The sequence below is a fragment of the Phascolarctos cinereus genome, unplaced genomic scaffold (assembly GCF_003287225.1).
Source record: "Phascolarctos cinereus isolate Bilbo 61053 unplaced genomic scaffold, phaCin_HiC Scaffold_726;HRSCAF=1367, whole genome shotgun sequence".
Classification (NCBI taxonomy): Eukaryota; Metazoa; Chordata; class Mammalia; order Diprotodontia; family Phascolarctidae; genus Phascolarctos; species Phascolarctos cinereus.
In genome coordinates this window covers 88,096,434-88,115,610 of record NW_027556098.1, presented here as the reverse complement: position 1 = coordinate 88,115,610, position 19,177 = coordinate 88,096,434, and the positions used below count along the sequence as shown (strand labels likewise).

Genomic DNA, 19,177 nt, shown 5'->3' with positions numbered 1-19,177 from the left:
CTATGCAAATGAAAACAAACTATAAAGGGCAACAAAACTGAGGTTAAATGCAACAGCTGATGTTGGCATTACCTTGTTAAAGTTAATGTGCAAAAAGTTTATTTTCTTTTAACTGTGAAAGGCCAAAGTGTAATCGTTTATGAGTTTGGGGTTATTTGCTTTGTTTCAGAGATTTTTTTCTTCTTGATTGAACAGCCATACAGAGGGAACAACAGCAATATACTCTTCCTCCTTCTCACTGTTCCCTACACACTTCTTGATGGTCAGGTGGCTAAATCATAGCTCTCACCCACAACACAAAACTAATAAATAAATTAAAAACTAAAAAATAAACCACAACACAAAACTAAAATACTTATCACAGTAAAAAGCAACTACCAATAAGGATGGTTATGGAGCCAGGCAGAGCAGTTGAGAATAAAATGAAAAGAGATAAGGAAGAAGAGGAGAAAAGCACTGGATTTTACATTAGAAGACAAAGATTCAAATTGTGACCCTGGTATTTATTACCTGGGCAAACCACAGAAGGGCTCTGGAACCTAAGTTTCCTCATATTTAAATCAGAGAATAGCACTAAATTTCCTTTCAGATCCCTTTTAATTGCCAAACCTATGACCTGATCACACATGGTCCTACACAAGAGTAAAGGATCATTTTAAAAATAAAAATTGTAGAAAATCTAAAAAGCCAGCTTCTGAGGAAGATCTGGATTTGAGTTCAGCCTCTAACACACACTGGCTTGTGTGGGTGACTCTGAGCAAGTCACTTAACCTCAAGTTAACGATAAGGCTATATGGTATTGATCTGTATGCAAAAGTGAGTTTCCTCACCAAGAGTTCTCCATACCAGCAGTCCCAAAAAAAATTTTTTTAAAGAAAAGAAAAATTGCACCATCTATTTTTACCTGCATGTCAAAAGCAGAACTTTTTCAAAATGTCAATTTTACCAAAAAAAAAGGCTAATATTTATACTGACATTTTAATAAAAATAATTAAGATAGGCCTTTATTTGGGGGGGGGTGAGAGATGGAGTGGCAACTCCCTTTTACTTCAAATGCAGTCTGACATTTAAATTCTTTCAATGTCTTCCCATCCCTGATCTCATTCATTATCTGCTATCCTCCACAAACCTGCTGATTGCTAACGCCTACATACAACACCATTCCCTTCACCTATAATTCCTTCCTAACCTTCTTTTCCACCAATACCTACTTTTAAGACCCAGTTTTAAAAAATTCTCTTTTTCAAAATGTATTCATTTCCCTACTTAGAATCTTCAATGTTAATATGTTCAACTCCAAATGTCCAAAATAATTCAATATTTCTTTTCCCCTAAAACTTATTCCTTCTATTCCAATGTCTATTGATGACATCATTATTCTTCCAGTCAATCAGGCCCATCCCTTTTGTGTGATCTCCGGCTTTTCACTTTTCTTTACCCCACAAACATATTTGATAGGTTGCCATGTCTTGTCATTCCCATCTCTACATCTCACACAACTAGATCAGGCTCCTGTCACCAGGACTATTCCAAGAGCCTCCCAAATGGTCTCCGTGAAATCATTCTCTCTTCTCTACAATCCATCCTCTACACAGGTGCCAAATTCACAAGACTAAGGCATTAAATTAACCATGTAACTTACTACTCTGCCAGGTAGATTCAGAGGCTCCCCACTGCCCTTAGCATGAAATACAAATTTTTCTATTTGGCATTTAAAGCCTTTCATAATGTGGCTCTGGCTTTTCTTTTCAGGATAATTACACTCTTCACTCTGGTTGGATTAGTCAACCTGTGGTTCCCCATAAATGCCATTCTATCTCCCACCTCTGTGCCTTTACACAGACTGTACCCCAAATCAGAAGTGATGTCTTCTCACCTATCTCTTCAAACCTTCACTTAGGCAAAGACCTCCTTCAAGAAGCCTTTCCTGATTTCTCCAATTGTTAAGTCCCCCCTAATCACCATGAATATATTTTGCAATCACCTTATATTTACTTATCCATGATTTATTTATCCACTTATCCATATTTTATCCCCCTAAACCGAATGAAAGCTCTTGGAGGGCAAGGGCTATACTACATTTTTATTTGTCTCCCCAATGCCTAGCAAAAAGTATAGCACACATTCCTTACTTAATGTTTATTCATATAATTAATATATTAATATTATATCATAGAATGTATTGTTAGATAATTACTATAGTAAACACTGACATATTAATGTTAACTGATATATAAACACACTATATTACTTTTCCACAAAATACTTCCTTTAATATTCTCTATTTCATATCTACAAAAAAGGCATCATTAAACTTCTATTTCGTACCATCCCACCCTTGTCATAATTGCAGTCATCCTTATCAACAGAGAACCCCAATTTAATGTTTTCAGTTGTCTCCTCCTGCTAGATTTTCTTTTAAAGCAGCTTCTGGCAAATTACAATTACAAAAATACTCTTTCCTTAAAATAAAGACTCTAAAAGTCACATATAAATACCAGCAAATACACAAACGCATTTTGGTAGTTTTCATCAGGAATGTATGAAACTAAAATAGAAACTGAAGGCTGGTAACTTTATATTCCAACCCATATAAAAATCATTTTAAGAAATACTTAATTTGGGGGGCAGCTAGGTGGAGCAGTGGATAGAGCACTGGCCCTGGATTCAGGAGGACCTGAGTTCAAATGCAGCCTCAGACACATAATACTTACTAGCTGCGTGACCCTGGGCAAGTCACTTAACCCTACTGCCTAGCCAATAAAAGAAAAAAATACTTAATTTGTAATCTTGATTTTATTGATCTGAATAGTTACTTGTATACTTGTTTTAGCTAAACAGTATCCTCATTTTTTTTCTACAAAGGAAAGCTATCAATCACAAGGCACAAAAACAGAGGTTATTAACAATTTGACCAAGTAACCTAAAAAGTTAAGACACAAATATCCAAGTCTGGAATACAGAGTACAGATATAATTCATTACTGAGTTTTATTTTGATAGTTTTATTTGAAAATAATTGTTAATGAAAAGGGAAAAGGACTTATACGTACAAAAATATTTCTAACAGCTTTTTGTGGTGGCAAAGAAATGGCAATTGAGGGGATTCTCATCAATTAGGGAATGGCTGAACAAGTTGTGGTATATGATTTTGATGGAATACTATTGTGCTATGAGAAATGATGAGCGGGATTAGTTTCAGAGACACCTCGAAAGACTTGTATGAACTGGTATAAAATGAAATGAGCAGAACCAGGAAAACACTGTACATAGTAACAGCAATACTGTATTGCAGATAAAATGTGGAAGACTTAGCTACTCTGATCAATATAATGATCCAAGACAATTCCAAAGGACCCATGATGAAAAATGCCATCCACTTCCAGAGAGAGAACTAATGAACTCTGTGTGCAGAATAAAGCATACTTTTTTCACTTTCTTTATGTTTCTTGTTTTTATGGTTTTGTGGGGTTTTTTGTTTTGTTTTTGCAACATGATTAATATGGAAAACTTTTTTGCATTACTTCTTATGTATAACTGATATCATACTACTTGCCTTATCAATGGAGGTGGGGGAAGAGAAAGGGAGGAGAGGGAGGGAGAGAATTTGGAATTCAAAAAACTTTTTAAATGAATGTTTAAAATAAATAGAAAGACAGATGAATGAATGAGAGAATGATGAACGAATAAAAAATTGTTTAAGCTTTAAAATGGAATAAACTAATGTTCACTCTCTGGCTTAAAATTTTTCAATGCCTCCCTAAAATCTTCCAAGCAAACATTTAAGTTGCTTTTAAATTTGACTGAAGACAGTCAAGACCCTCAATTTTTCTAGATTCCTCCTTTCCTCTGTGCATTCTAATAACCAAAACAAACCCCCTGCCCTTCACTTCCACATCTCTTTAACATATATCCTGTGGTTTCCCTTTCAATCATATAATTTGGAACTGGAAGGGGCCTTAGGGATTTAAACCAGAATCCTTGGCAATGTGAAAAATCAGAAACCATGTATCATTATGCTATACAAGTATGGAATTCAAACGGAATGTTAGAGCTCTATAAATATATACAAACACAAACACTTACATAAATAGGTATGTATGTACGAATATATGTACACATATACACACACATATATGTATATATACACACATTTATGTATATATACACACATGTGTATGTTTAAACTAATGACTGTTAACTTACAAAGAAAGCTTAAGATATTTGCATCTTGATCTGGATTACTTTTTTTTAAGGCAATTGGGGTTAAGTAACTTGCCCAGGGTCACACAGCTAGTAAGTGTCTGAGGCCACATTTGAATTCAGGTCCTCCTGAATCCAGGGCTGATGCTCTATCCACTGCGCCATCTAGTTGCCCCAATCTGGATTATTTTAAGTATCTATATTGCTTAACAAAAGTGTGATATATTGTTTAGCGGCCATTCACTAGTTTTTCATAAACAAAATATTAAGTATATAATATCTATTTCAGAAAAGTTTTGGTTTGTCTGTTGTTTGGGTTTTTTTTTTTTTTGCTAAGGAGCTACCTTAATTGTTTGATTTCAAAGCTGTACAGTCATACTTCCCTTATTTGGTAACCTCAACTATCAGGAAAACAGCCAAGAACCGGGGAATAAGCAAAAAGATCTGTGAAAATCCAAAATAAATGTTGAAGTCCACACACTAAAGCTCATGGGTCTTACTTGCCAGAGAATCCCTTAAGCCCCTACACAAAGTTTTTATGTTCTTACTGGACACAACATTTTAATAAACTTGATGATGTTTTCCCAGTTCGTAGCACATTAGAAAGGAAAGGCGGTGATACAAACACACATACTAATAAAAACAAAGTGACTTTAATAGACAGGACAATTAGAAAAAGCAAACAGAAGAAACAAAAGAGCACTAAGGTCTAGGGTCAGCTAGCATAGGAGCAAATACCCCTACTCACATCAAGAGCCTCTGAGAATATCATGATACAAAAGCACCTTATGATAATTCGCTTTCATAATGAAAGGGCAGTAGTAGCATAGTGGAAAGTGCACTAAAGTAACTTGGGCTTGGATACTAACTCTATTACTTACTAACCATGTAACTGGGAAAGTCACTTCACAAAGTTTTGAACTTAGCCTCCTCATATATACAAGTGAGAATAGTTTGCCTACTTTACAGCTTAGTTTAGAGATAAGTACCCCATAACTACAGAGTGCTAGCATTATACAAATGCAAACTAGTAATGTTATGATAATCTTGAATTATTACAACAGGGTTAAATTATGTTCAGCATGCTCAGCTTAAGAAGGCAGGGCAACATGTGATATATTTTACAAAGATCTTTTTCACCTACACATGAGGAAGGTGAAGCTAAGAGATAGTAAACGAGTTATCCAAGATCACAGAATCAGTCAGCTAATGCAAAAAAGTAATTCTTTAAAAATACATTTTTAAAAATAAATTTGGCAGTTAAAGGAAAGAGCTTTAAAATCTGGAAAAATCCACTTAGGAAAAAAAATTCTTCAGTAGTCCTGGATATATTATTTTAAAATTACACGGTTTCTTCAAAAGTCAAAAAATTAAACTGTTCTCATATCTTGTTAAATTTCTAAATATATTCTACTTTAAAGAATGGGTTTTAAAGGCTTTCTAAAATATACAAAGCCAGAAGCATTGAGCTGAACTAAATTTTCAAAGTAAATTAATTCAGTACTTTCTCTAGTAAAGTTTCTAGCTTCTAAAATAAATTTTCCATTAAAGTTCTAGTTTTTGAAATTTTTAGTGAAGGTTACACTCAAGAGTCTGTAAAAAGAGACATAGGAGAGGGGAAAGAATACAAATCAAAATATACTGAAATGAAAATTATGCAGTTAATTCATCAAAAAAAATTTTTTTAACACTTACCAAACAGTGTTAGTTTCAATATCCTGCTACACTGAATTGCAAAGGAAAGATCAGAACTATCGAAAATTGTTATAAGATCTCCATCTGAAAAGATTTTTAAAACAGGAATGATTTCACATTATCAACAATGAATAGAACTTGTGCCTAGTTTAAAGATTAAATTCCAACCTATAACTCATCTAAAGATGTTTTAAAGGCAACTAGAAAATACCAACCCAACAAAAACCTTAATTGCTGTTTGAATGAAGCACCTGGCAAATACGAATTTGTTCAAATGAAAGTATTGCAGGATTGCTCATTACTATTTGTGGTAATACACAGCTTTATAATGGAACCAGATAAACCAAAAAGCATCTATAGTTAATGAAGTAAATGGAATTCAGAATGGCAATATTATCACAAATTTTTAGTTTTCCAATTACATTTTCACTGCAAATACATGAGGCAAATTATAACCTTAACTGAACACCACTTTAAAGAGAGTATCTTTAAAGATTCAAACCTCAGACTAAATAGAGTAAAATCTTAGATTTAGACAGGAGGAAAAAAATCAACCTAAATTATAAAATGTTTTATAAGAAATTAAGCTTTTACTACTTTCAAAGAAACACAGTAACTCGAACTAGTCTAAGTGCTGAAAAAAAGAATCTCTCAGTTTCTTCATTAGTAAAATAAGAGTTGGATTTGATGATCTTAAATGTCCCTTCCAGCTCTAAGTCTATGATACAAAGTAACCAAACAGCACTAAATCCATATTTTTACTGCACTTTTCAAAAGCTGCAAAAGGACTGGCTGCAACCAGAGGGCAGGGATCAAATCACTCTTCCTCAGCTTTGCTGAGATCATGCTTTCAAGTTCTCATAGGGGGTTCCTTAATCTTTTTTTTTTTTTGCATCATGTACCACTTTAAAGTCTAGTGAGGACCCTGGGCCCTTTCTCAGAATGTTTGCTGTCTATAAAAACAAAAATGTATAATTTTTTTCTCATGGAAGTTCAAAGATCCTTTAAAATCTATCCAGGGATCCCAGGTTAAGAAGTGTTGCCCTGGAGGGCAGGGATCATGCCTTCTGCTCCTTTTGTACCCTGCTGTAATGCCTGGAGCACTAGATATGAAATCTAGAAGATCTGCATTCAATCATAACTTAGACATTTACTAGCTGTGTAACCCTGAACAAGTCACTTCACTTCTCTATACCACAGCAGTTTCCTCATATGTAAAATGAAGGAGTTGAAGCTGACGGCCTCTACAATCTCTTCCGGCTACAAATCTATGATCCTACAATCTAGTACAGTACTCTAAACACTACAGACATTCAACAAATTTTGGAACAATGGTGGGGAAGAAGTACATAATTGGAGCATATGAATCCATCTTCTGACTGTGTATCAACCTTATTATTAACAAGATGCTAGAACTAGACTAGGGAAGCTGCAAGACAGAAGATGATTATCTAAAAGATGATCAGCAAGAAGAGGTAAGGGGCATTAAAAAGTACCTAGTAGATGAATTTGTATTTTAGACTTCCTCAGGGACAAAAGTGAAAAGAAGCTTTTGTTTGCAATAAATCTTTGGCAAAAACATGCCCAAGTCCCAATCAAAGGCAGTTAAGCAAGCTAGACTAGGAAGAAAAGGCAGAAAAACCCCTATACTCTTTGGGTCCGTAGCCCCCAATGCCACAAGAGTTACACAGAAGAATGACAGATCATAGATCTTTCTTTCAGGAAATATGGAGTGAAAAGGGCAACGCTGAGGTAAACTGCAAAGAGTGTATACTATGTTGGTGTTTCTGTCTCAGTGACAAGAAACAAATATTTATGCACAAGTACAGGTTAATCTCCCTCCTCAGATGTAGAAAAAGGTAAAGGCAAAAGGACTGGGGGAGTATGTCTCCATTATGCAGATTATTAGGGAGAATAATGTTCCTTGAAAGAAGGAACTAAAAAAGAAAAGAAATACAAAAAGGCAGAGAAAAATCCTAACCTGTGTCAGGAAGTTGGAGAATGGAAGAATGCAACCAAGAGGTAAGGAAAGGAGGGCCTCTGCACATCTGGAGCTATTCAATAAATATGAAGCTCTTGCCCTTGAAGGTAGAACTGGGCCCTTGAAGGAAGAAGCAACTTCTTATGCACCAAGAATAGTGACGAAATGTGAAGTCTTATAGTAATATTTAGGGAAAATGTCCAGGAGTGATGGCTGATAACTCCGTACAGAGGACTACTGAGGCAATCTTGAATGAAAAATAGAAATCTGCTGTGCACATGGATCCACAATGTGACAGAGAACCTTCAACACTTGTCAAAACCAATAACCACTACCCACTATTGGTGACTGATGTAAAAAAGAAAAAATAAGGATTCTGCTAGAAGGAACAGTATAAGTTTTTGGAAGGATTATGAAGTTCTTGGAAAGAAATTACTGACTTTATAAAGGCAGTTTCCTCATTTTTACCAAGTAAAAGAAAGGGATTCAGAAAAGAAAGGCAGATGGGAAAAGTCAACAGTTGGTTAAAATGGTATTTAAGAATAGAATCTGAATTCTAGAACATGGTTTAAGAGATAAGAAAAGGAAGCTTGCAGCCAGAGACAAAGTACATCTAACAAGAACTGGTTAAAATATTTGCCTAGAGACTAGCAAATCTGATCAAAAAAGTTTTAAACTCAAAATGGAAGGAGAGGAAAAAAAGAAACATGCCAGTCTGAGGCATCTAAGCTTTACTATGAAGACAAATGGAAACTATTGATGTTTTCTGAGGAAAGGTCAACAATGATCCAAGTACATAGTATTTAGGAAGCCAAAAAGAGGAGTTAGTTTTGTGGGACGTTATAAGAAATAAAACTGAGTTCAAGGTACAGACATGAAATCCAGGTAAAAAAATGTCCAAATTTCAATTAACCCAATGAACATTGATAGGAAAAAAAAAGAGGTATTTACTTGTCACTGAATGGAAGAGGTTCAATAAAAGTACTAAAAACAGGTATTCTGATAGCAGCATCATTCTAACACCAAAGGGGCATTCTTAACCTGAGATCTATGTATATTTTTTTATTATGACAATAATTTTTATTATTTGGCAAGGATATTTCAACATTACTGGTTTCCTTTGTAGTTCTATGTATTTTTTTTATGCATTTAAAAACATTATTCTGAGAAGAGGTCCACAGGCTTCACCAAACTGCCAAAGTAACCCCAGACAGAAAAAAAAAAAAGGTTAAGAACTTCTGTTCTAGACCATGGTCAAAAGGAACAGTATATACAATACTGCTTGTCATTGATTAAAATATTTATTTTGCCTAGATTTTTTGCCTTCTAAAATACTCATAGAAAAACACTTACCTTCATCTTTATACTTTATAGTAACCTCATCGTTACTCTGAAGTTTCCCCCGGAAAACTCTCTGCATCATCAGCACTAATTCATCATAAGTAATGTCTTCATTATGAATGGGAATTCTCCGAATATCTTCCCCAAGCTGAGCTTTAATAATTAGCTTTCCACTTAAATCCAACTGCCCATTCATGGTGGACTCCAGGATGTTCTACAAAACTGCCAGGAGATAAGGACAAAGAGTTTTAAAACTTAAAAAGTTATAATATACATCTTGAAAAAAAATTACTAGATATCAAAACTTTAACAAATGTAGATGGAACACAGTCCACAGTCCCTAAATTTACTTAGTCAAATTTATATAGTCAAAATTAGCTTCTATGATATGAAGAGACCAAACTAGATGATCTCTAAAGGTCCTTCCACTTCTGAAATTATATGACTGTGATTTTAACCTAACAAAGACAAATGAAAATGTATCTTTCCAAATACAAAGCACTTTAGTATTAAAATATTCAGTCAAATGAATAAGGCAGTTGCTAACATGAACACATAAGTAAAAAAAAAAGTTCATATAAGCATTAGTTCTAGTAACAAAAAACTGTAAATAATGTGCCCAATGTTTAGGTACCAGCTAAACAAATCATAGTATATAAATGTAATAGAAGATTACTGTGTCAAAAACAATGATGAATATGAACAATTCAGAGAAGTAGGGTAAGAGCTTGATGAAATAATTCAAAGAAAGCAGAGGCAAAAGAAAAATATATATACTAAGTAAAACAACATAATTAAAATCAACATAGGCAACAAAACTCGGGTCAAATATAATGGTCAATGTAGTGTCATACTGAATGACCAAGCACTGTGCTATGTGCTGGGGAGATAAATATAAAATTGAGACAGTCTCTCCCCTCAAAAAGATTACATTCTAATATGGAGAAACCACACATATAAAGGAGTAATGGCTAGGGAAGGAAATTCTCATCTCCTTGTCCCAACAGCAGGGCAGATGACAGACGTCACTCCTCATTCTGTTAACAATTTATTAACTTTTTTGACAATGTACCTTGGATTTCTGCTGAAAAGGATGTGTCACGAAAACAAATTTTAAAATAAAGCAGGGTGGCAAAGGGCTATAAAATCGTGTCTACCTTTTGACCTAGCAACACCACTTCTAGGTCTGTATCCCAAAGTGATCATAAAAATGGGAAAAGGACCCACATGTACAAAAATATTCAGGCAAAGAATTGGAAATTGAGGGGATGCCCATCAATTGGGAAGTGGCTAAATAAGTTATGGTATATGAATGAAATGGAATACTATTGTGCTATAAAAAAATGATGAGCAGGCAGATTTCAGAAAAACCTGGACTTACATGAACTGATGATGAGTGAAGTGAGCAGAACTAGGAGAACATTATACACACTAATACACAGCAACATTGTGTGATGACTAATTTTGAGAGACAGCTCTTTTCAGCAATGCAAGGATCTAAGACAACTCCAAAAGATTCATGATGGAAAATGCTATCCACATCCAGAAAAAGAACTATGGAGTCTGAATGCAGATCGAAGAATACTATGTGATCGCTCTGTTTTGTTTTGTTTCTTCTTTCTCATGGTTTCTCTTATTGGTTCTAAGTCTTCTTTAGAACATGATTAATGTGAAAATGTTTAATATGAATGTGTATGTAGAGCCCATATCAGATTGCATGCTGTCTTGGGGAGGAGTCATAGAGAGGGAGAAAATTTAGAACTCAAAATCTTATGGTTAATGTTGAAAACTAAAAATAACTAATAAAAAATATTTTGATAACCATAAAAAAAAACTCTGAGGTACCACAGCATACCTATCAGAGTGGCTAATATGACAAAAAAGGGAAATGCTGGATGTTGGAGAAGATGCTGGAAAACTGGGATACTAATGCACTGTTAGTGGAGTTGTGAACTGATCCAACTATTCTGGAAAGCAATTTGGAACTATGGCCAAAGGGCTATAAAACTGTGCATACCCTCTTATCTAGCAATACCACTGCTAGGTCTATATCCCAAAGACATCAAAAAAAAAATGGAAAAGGACTTACTTATATAAAAAAATTTATAGCAGCTCTCTTTGTAGCAGGTAAGAATTGGAAATTGAAGGGATGCCTAGCAATTAAGGAATGGCTAACAAGGGATGCTATATGATTGTAATGGAATATTATTGTGCTGTAAGAAATGACAAGTAGGATAATTTCAGAAAAATCTGGAAAGACTTACATGAACTGATGCATAGTGAAATGAACAGAACCAAGAGAATGCTGTACACAATAATAGCAATACTGTATGATGAAGAACTGCGAATGATTTAGCTATTCTCAGCAACAGAATGATCCAAGACAATCCCAAAGGACTAACTACGAAACATATTATCCGCCTCCAGAGAAAGAACTGATATTGATTGAATACAGACTGAAGCATGCTATTTTTCACTATCTTTTTTCATTTTTTTCTTTTATTCAAGTGTTCTTGTACAAAATGACTAATGTGGAAATGTTTTACATAATTGCACAGGTAAAACTTATATTTGATTGCTTACCATGTCAGGGAGGGGGGACAAGAGGGAAGAAGTGAGGGACAGAATTTGGAATTCAAAATTTTAAATAAAAAATGGTAAAAAATAAAATAAACTAGGGTGGGAAAGCACTTCTTTTCCCTTTTTAAAATCAAAGTTTACAGTATCAAAATACAACATAAAAAGTTGGTTTTGCAAGTCTTATATACCTCACATACAGTAAAAACAAAAAAGGAAATGCTAATATGCCATTTAGGAAACTACTAAAATAAAGAAGTATCTGTGACTAGAGAAGCTGAAAATTTCCTGTCACTAAAATTTAGACATTTTGAAATTACAAATGTGGTTTTAAAAAAAGTTACAATTGTATAAGAATAACTCAAGTACACTAGGCTCAACTGTTCAGTCTCTCCCCAGTAAAAATAATGCACTACAAAATACATCTCATCTCCCACACACAAATTCTTCAATTTTCTCACAATTTTCTCACTACCTACCCACCAAGCTGACAACTCAGAAGTATCTTTTCATTGTTGCTCCTTCATTTCTAGAGTACTTTACTAGAATCCCTCCTTTGTCCCTACCTTATTTTATACTTAACTGTATATATGATAGGATCAAAGGATCTAGGGTTGGATGGGGCCTTTGAGATCATGTAGTCCAGTTCCTTCATTTTACAAATAAGAAAACTGAGACCCATGGATAACATGATCTGTCCCGAATGACACAATTAAGAAGTAGCAGAAGATGAACTGGAATTCAGGTTCTGATTCTACTCAGGTACTATATTCCTACACATCTCCCATGACCCTACTCCACTACCATGTAGGAAGCCCACACTCTTCATAAGCAGAAATTATTTATCTTTGTATTTGTAAGCCCAGCACAATCTCTTACTGATCTACTTAATATCTGAATTCCCCTGCAACTGGGTTATTGCTAAAATCCTGTATTTCCCTTACCTTCCCCAGACTCATATCTACAAATGTGACCTCAAACACCTGAACTGCCAAACCCTCAACAGTCCTCCAACACACCCTACCCACTCCACCCATCCTATCTGCTTACAGTACACTACTCATCACAGAGGCTCTCCCTTTCTCTTATCCTACACAAACTGTCCTCATTTTTTATTATACCTGCGTTCATATGCCTACCACATCTAGTCACACTTAAAACACCAGTTCAGTTGTTCCCACTTTAAAAATTTCACACATGCCATTTTCTCCTCTGCTGCACTAAACTACATACTTTCCCTGCTTTGTAATTCTATTCTAAGACCTGCTTCTTCTATTGATAACCATTATTCTTTACCCTACCAATAATAATAATAATAATAATAATAATAATAAATAGCTAACATTTACATAATTTACTATGTTATTGTTTACTATGTTACTACGTTATGTTTACTATGTGCTAGGCACTGTGCTAATAATAATAGCTACAATTTTTATATAGAGCCTACTATGCGTCAGGCATTTTACAATTATTATCTCATCTGATTCTCACAACAACCCTGGGAGGCAGGTGCTACTACTTTCACAGTTGAGGAAACTGAGGCAAACAGTAGTTAAGTGACTTGCTCAGGGTCACACAACAAGCAAGTATCTGAGGCTGGATTTGAATGCAGGTCTTCCTGACTCCAGGCCCAGTATTCTCTCCACTATGCCACCTACCTGCCTCTAACCTTTTCCTACCAACAGGAGAGTGGAGAAATGTCATTCTATTACATGCTAATCCTTGGGCTGGCCTCTTGCTGCCAGAATGGGAACAGAGATATCATATCCCACACTGATCCCCTGGGCTGTCCTTTTACCACTTTGAGGGCATTCTTCCTGTATGCAGAGATCAGGGAGACACCATTCCTTCCTGGTCCCCTCATCTATTTCCTAGCCTGGCCTGTCACAAGGACAGAACAGAAATGCTATTCCATCAGCTCCTCCCACTTGTTACCTGACCTGAGCTGACACGCCCTGAGGTGACATTATTTTCAGGCTAACCCCCAATGATGATAATAACCTTCCTGAACCCATTTAGAAACAAACTCCCACTGGGTCATATACCCTTCTCCATCAGTGATCCAGAACTCCTGGTTAGCTTTATATAAACCCTATTCTCCATCCCCTCATTGCCCATTCCCTTATTTCCATCATCCTCAATACAACCTCCTCCAACATAGCACTCTAAGGTACCCGCTCTTTCCACTGTGCTCTCTAGAATGTTGTCTCTATAGGTAACAAAGTTGTTTTCATCTTAAATCTTTTCCTTTCCCACTCCTTTTACCTTCTGGCTATTACTGAGACCTGGCTCTCTGATGACACAGCTTCCCTGCACGCCCTCTCCAGCCCTAACTGAACTTTCATTTCCCCTGACTCAGTCACTGATCCAGATACGGGAATTGGAATATTTGCTTCCCATTGTCATTTCCAGGCTCTTCTTCCTCCTCCATCACTCAATAACATTTCCTCCCTCCTTTGAGGTTGACTCAATCTGTATCTGGTAGCTGATATGCTGGTATCTGTTGTCTACCAACTTCTAGGATGTTCTTCTTTCCTCGAGTGCAGTGGCTGGCTCAGTCTTCCTCTCTGACCCAACTTCTGTCTTCATCCATTAATATACATATTTACACTCCCTTAACATGGCAGGTTCCCTTACTTACTCATTTCCCAAGATCTACTCCTTCACCCCAACTCAGCTACACAAAGAGATGGTCATACTTTTAATCTTATTCATATTATCTCAATGAGGCCCTCACTGAAGCTAGGCAATCCTTTTACATTCCCTAATTAACCCACTATCCCACTCTTTTCCTTATGTTTCATCCCACCTCAAACCTATCATAGCTTCTCCTTCCCCTACCCTCTCAACTGAGATTTGCCTCATATTTCACAGAAAAAGTTAAAGCCATTTACTGAGAACTTTTTCTTCCCTCCTCAACTTATATGTCTCAGATGACTGCTACCATCTCCAAGTTCAGATGTCAAATTCTTCTCCAGGCACAAAAATGATCCCATTCCATCCCCTCTTCTCAGCCCCTGGTCTGGCCCTACCCACACCCATCACTCCTCTTCAATCTCTCCTTGTCTACTGGCTATTTCCATACTGCCTACAAATATGCCCATGTTTACCCCATACTCAAAAAAACAAAACTTGATCTATCCATCCTAGCTTGCTATAGTTCCATCTCTCTCCTCTCTTTTGTGGCAAAACTCCTTAAGAAAGCCATTTCAAGCACAGTTAGCTGCCTCCATTCCTTTCCTCTCACTCTCTTAACTCTCTTCTATCTGGCTTTCATCTTCTCCAAAGTTACTAAGTCATCTTCTCCCTGATACTCTATCTAGATTTTTGTGACAGTACTCTCTCCTGATTTTCCTATTTGACAACTTGTCAGAGTCCTTTGAAAGATATTCATCTAGGTTATGCCAGCTAGCTATAGGTGTCCCACAGGACCCTCTATTATTTCACTTGGTGATCATCAGCTCCCATGGATTCAGTTATCATCTCTATGCTGATGATTCTCAAAGCTACTTACCCAGCCATGAACCTCTGTAGACTTCCAGTCTTGAATCTTCAACTGCCTATCAAATATCTTAAAGTGGATACAGAGATCTTAAACTCAAACTGTCTAAAACTGACTTCATTATCTTTGTCCCCCTCCCTTTAACTTCCTTATTAATGTTAAGAGTACCACCATTCTCCCCAGCACTCAGGCTTGCAATCTAGGGCCACCTTGGTGTCATCTTCAACTCCTCACTTTCTCTCAACCTCCATATCCAATCTGTTACCCAGGCTGTCGATTTTATCCTCATAACATCTCTCACATACGCTCCCTTCTTTCCTCTTACCACCACCTTGGTGAAGACCCTCATTACCTCAAATTGGCCTACAGCAATAGCCAAGTGGCTGATCTCCCTGCCACAAATCTCTTTCCTAGCCACTAAGTTGTCAAACTAATCTTCCTAAAGTACAGATCTGACCATGCTACCATCCTACTCAATAAACTCCTGTGGTTCTCTTACCTCCAGGATCAAAAAATCCTATTTGCCATTCAAAGCCTTTCATGATCTGCCCTCTCCTCCATACATCCTTTCCAGTCTTCTTACATCTTACAACTGCTCCCCCCCAATCACACACACACACACACACACACACACACACACACACACACACACACACACACCCCTCTATAGTCTAGTGACAATGGCCTCCTTGATTCTGTTCCCACAAATGCTCTCCTTCCTCATCTTGGATGATTTCCTTCATATCCCAAGCTAAAATCCCACCTTTCCTGATCCACTTAATTCTAGTTCCTCCTTCTATTAATTATGTCCAATTTATCCTGTACATACTTGTTTGTATACAGTTGTGTGCATATTGTCTCCCTTATTAAGACTTTGAGCTCCTTGACAGCAAGGACTGTCTTGTGTCTTACTTTGTATCTCCAGGCTTATCACAATCCCTGGCACACAGTAAGCACATAATAAATGCTACTTACTAACTAAAAAGAAAATAAACCACCCTTATGTTTCTAATGATATGAAGGTGAATAAAGCCTAGTCCTCTTATCTCTTCATGACTCATCAGCAAGAAATTGGTAGCATTATCATTGTGCTATTAAGCAGCTAGGGCTGCTGCTGAACCCAAATAGCACATTTCAACAACATTCTCCTTTCAAAGTCCACAAAATTCTTGAGAAAGCATAATTTACTAAGCCTTCGTGAGGAATTCTCCTAGTTCAATTCCACAAAGATTTATTATTATTTTGCACAGAAAGCTAAAAGGACATATTCAAGGTCACACAAAAAGCCCGATATCATGTATGTGAATCAGGATTCAATATTCATCTGAACACTGAATTTCAAGTCCTACCCATCAAGGTAACCCTTTCTCTGAGGTACAGAACAAAGGTAACTTTCAGTAACACTGGAAGAAGAAAGAGCTGGTATATACACTGAAGACACAAGATGGTGTAGTGGGAAGAGCAACAGATTTGGAGTTATGAGGAAAGAGGTTTGAAGTCTATCCCTCCTCCTACTTCACTTATCACCACAGTTGTCCCCCTTTTGTTTTATCTATGCTCTTATTCTACAATACATCAAGTACTTAATGTGTTTAACTTAACAGATGTACATATAGTATAACAATATACTTCGAATTAGAAGATTTGGGCTCAAATCTCTGTCATTCAACAGCCACCATTTTATTAAAGTCACAACCCTGTCTGGGTTTCAGATTCCTCAAATAAGGGAGCTGGACTAGAAATGATCTCTTCTATTCTTTCTAGCTTTAAAACTCTTCCGGACCTTTGAAATAACTTCCTATCCAATGCAAGAATCCATTCTTTAATTTATTAAATACCTATTAAATGCCTATTATGATGAACTCTGGAAAGTTCAAAGACATGAACTGCCCCTAAGGAGTTTGGATGAAACATGGGATTTTCTTGGCAAAGATACTGACTGGAATGGTTTGCCATTTCCTTCTCCAGCTCACTTTACAGATAAAGAAACTAAGGCAAACAAAGTTAAGTGACCTGGGGTAAGCCCAAGTCACAAAGCTAATTGTCTGAGGTCACATTTGAACTCAGGAAGATAGAGTCTTCCTGACTCCAGGCCCAGCACTCTATCCACTTAGCTGCCCTAGGTATGGAGGACAAACCTTTAAAAATAAGCAGGGAAGTAGGAGATGAAGTATGGGGAGATTCAATTTTGTATACGGGAAATAGTGAGAATACCAGTTCAGAGAGTACCTGAAGGCTTGCAAGTACTGTGAAATTAGTCTGTTAAAACAGGTCGAAGACAAGTCATCACCTGCTTTAACTAACTCAAAAAAGGCCATTCTATTTTCTCCTAGAGGAAACTGGGAGCCACAGAAGACTTTAGAGCAAAGAAGATACGACTTGTGCTTTAAGGCACACCTATCTGGTGGCTGTAACGTCAACGGATACGCCCCAGTTTCAAACGAAGAAAGGAAAGCTGTTCACTGCTCTAGAAACAGAGCAGGGATTCGTAACTTTTTTTTGGCTCAAACATCCTTATGGCACTCTGGTGAAACCTACAGACTCTAAGAATGTTTTTAACTGCCTAAAATAAAATGCATATGATTGAAAAAGGAACCAATTACACTGAAATAAAGGTGAATCTTATCTGTTTTCCCATTCAAGTTTACAGATTCTGAAGTGTCTCCAAGTACCCCCTGGGGGAAGGAATGGGGTCCCTGCACTCTAGGTTTAAGAACTCCTGCTCAAAGAAGCAACATATGCCTAAATACCTCCTAGCATACATTCAATAAACGTGTTGGTGAGCTGGCTCCCTCAGTGATAGTGTTCAGCAGGATCAAGCTCCTCCCGAGGCAAAAGCTACCCCCTCCCCGTTCCCAGCCATTCCATTCAATTAAATTAGCCCCCCCCCCCGGCGCCTACAACGCGTCTCTGAACAGCTGGGAGAGAAAGGGGACAAAAGTGAAACCGGAAGGGGGCCGTCCCGCCCCCCTTCATCACCGCTAGCCCTCTCTCCACAAGCAGCCCCATCGCGGACGCCTGACACCCGGCGCCAATTCCCTGCTCGGGCGGCGCGAGCCCCCCTCGTGACCCCTGGCGCATCCCCCCCGCCCCCAGCCGGCTCATGACGTCCTCCCCCCACCCCCCACTGGGTCCTAGCTCCCCCCTCCTGCGCCTCGCGCCCCTCCCTCCAATCCGCGTACCTCTCCCCGGGCCGGCTCAAGGCGCCCCTCCCGCCCCTCGCACGCCCCTGTCCCGGCCGAATCGTGACCCCCTCGCTCCCCTCGCCTCACGCCCCACCCCCGCCCCAATCCTCCGGACCAGAGCCAATTCCCACCAAGGCCTTGGCGCGCATGCCCGCATCGCCGGCCCGAGCCAGACGGCAGGGAGCGAGCAGGCGCACCCCAGTTTCTAGCGACCATTTAAAAAAAAATACCTTCCTCGTTGGGGCAGCAGCCGCCGCCGTCCCCTCAGCCTCGCCTTCTCCTCGGGTCCTGACTCTGAGGGCAGCGCCGGTGCCAAAGCCGCCACCGCGTCAGGGGGGAGGCTACCCTCCGTCACGTTCGGCCGCTGCCGTAAATCGCCCTCTGGCTCGAGCCGGCCTCAACCAATCGCTGGGACCCACTGAGCCTAGCGTGAGCTCGAGCCCCGTACGTGGCAGGAGAGGGGGAGGGCAGGGCAGGGGGCGGGGCCAGAGAGGCGGGGAGGCGAGGGGAAAGAGAAAGGAAGCCTCTCCTTCCGCCTTGACAAGTGCCGCTCCTCGTCGGCCCGAAGGCGCATGCGTCTCAGGGTGTAACTGTGACGACGGCTGTGGAGTCTGAAGGCTTGTGAAGTTTTGGGTAGTTTTTTAAATGGGATTCAGGGGAGAAGAAGGCATGGATGGAGATATTGCGCATG

At 38.2% G+C, this 19,177-nt stretch overlaps 1 protein-coding gene across 3 annotated transcripts in view; it reads right to left on the bottom strand.

Annotated features, from left to right (window-relative positions):
• TFG (trafficking from ER to golgi regulator) overlaps positions 1-18,926 on the bottom strand; it is a 37,875-nt gene extending 18,949 nt beyond the window's left edge. The window contains exons 1-3 of one of the 3 annotated variants that reach the window (XM_020999897.2): positions 18,717-18,926; positions 9,232-9,441; positions 5,898-5,981 (exon numbers count right to left, since the gene is read on the bottom strand). In XM_020999897.2, coding sequence (XP_020855556.1) covers positions 5,898-5,981; positions 9,232-9,415 — 268 coding nt within the window. In that variant the 5' untranslated portion in view covers positions 9,416-9,441; positions 18,717-18,926. The remainder of the gene's footprint in view (positions 1-5,897; positions 5,982-9,231; positions 9,442-18,716) is intronic. The other 2 variants (XM_020999896.2, XM_020999898.2) reach the window with 2 other exon arrangements.
• Between the last annotated feature and the right edge of the window lie 251 nt (positions 18,927-19,177).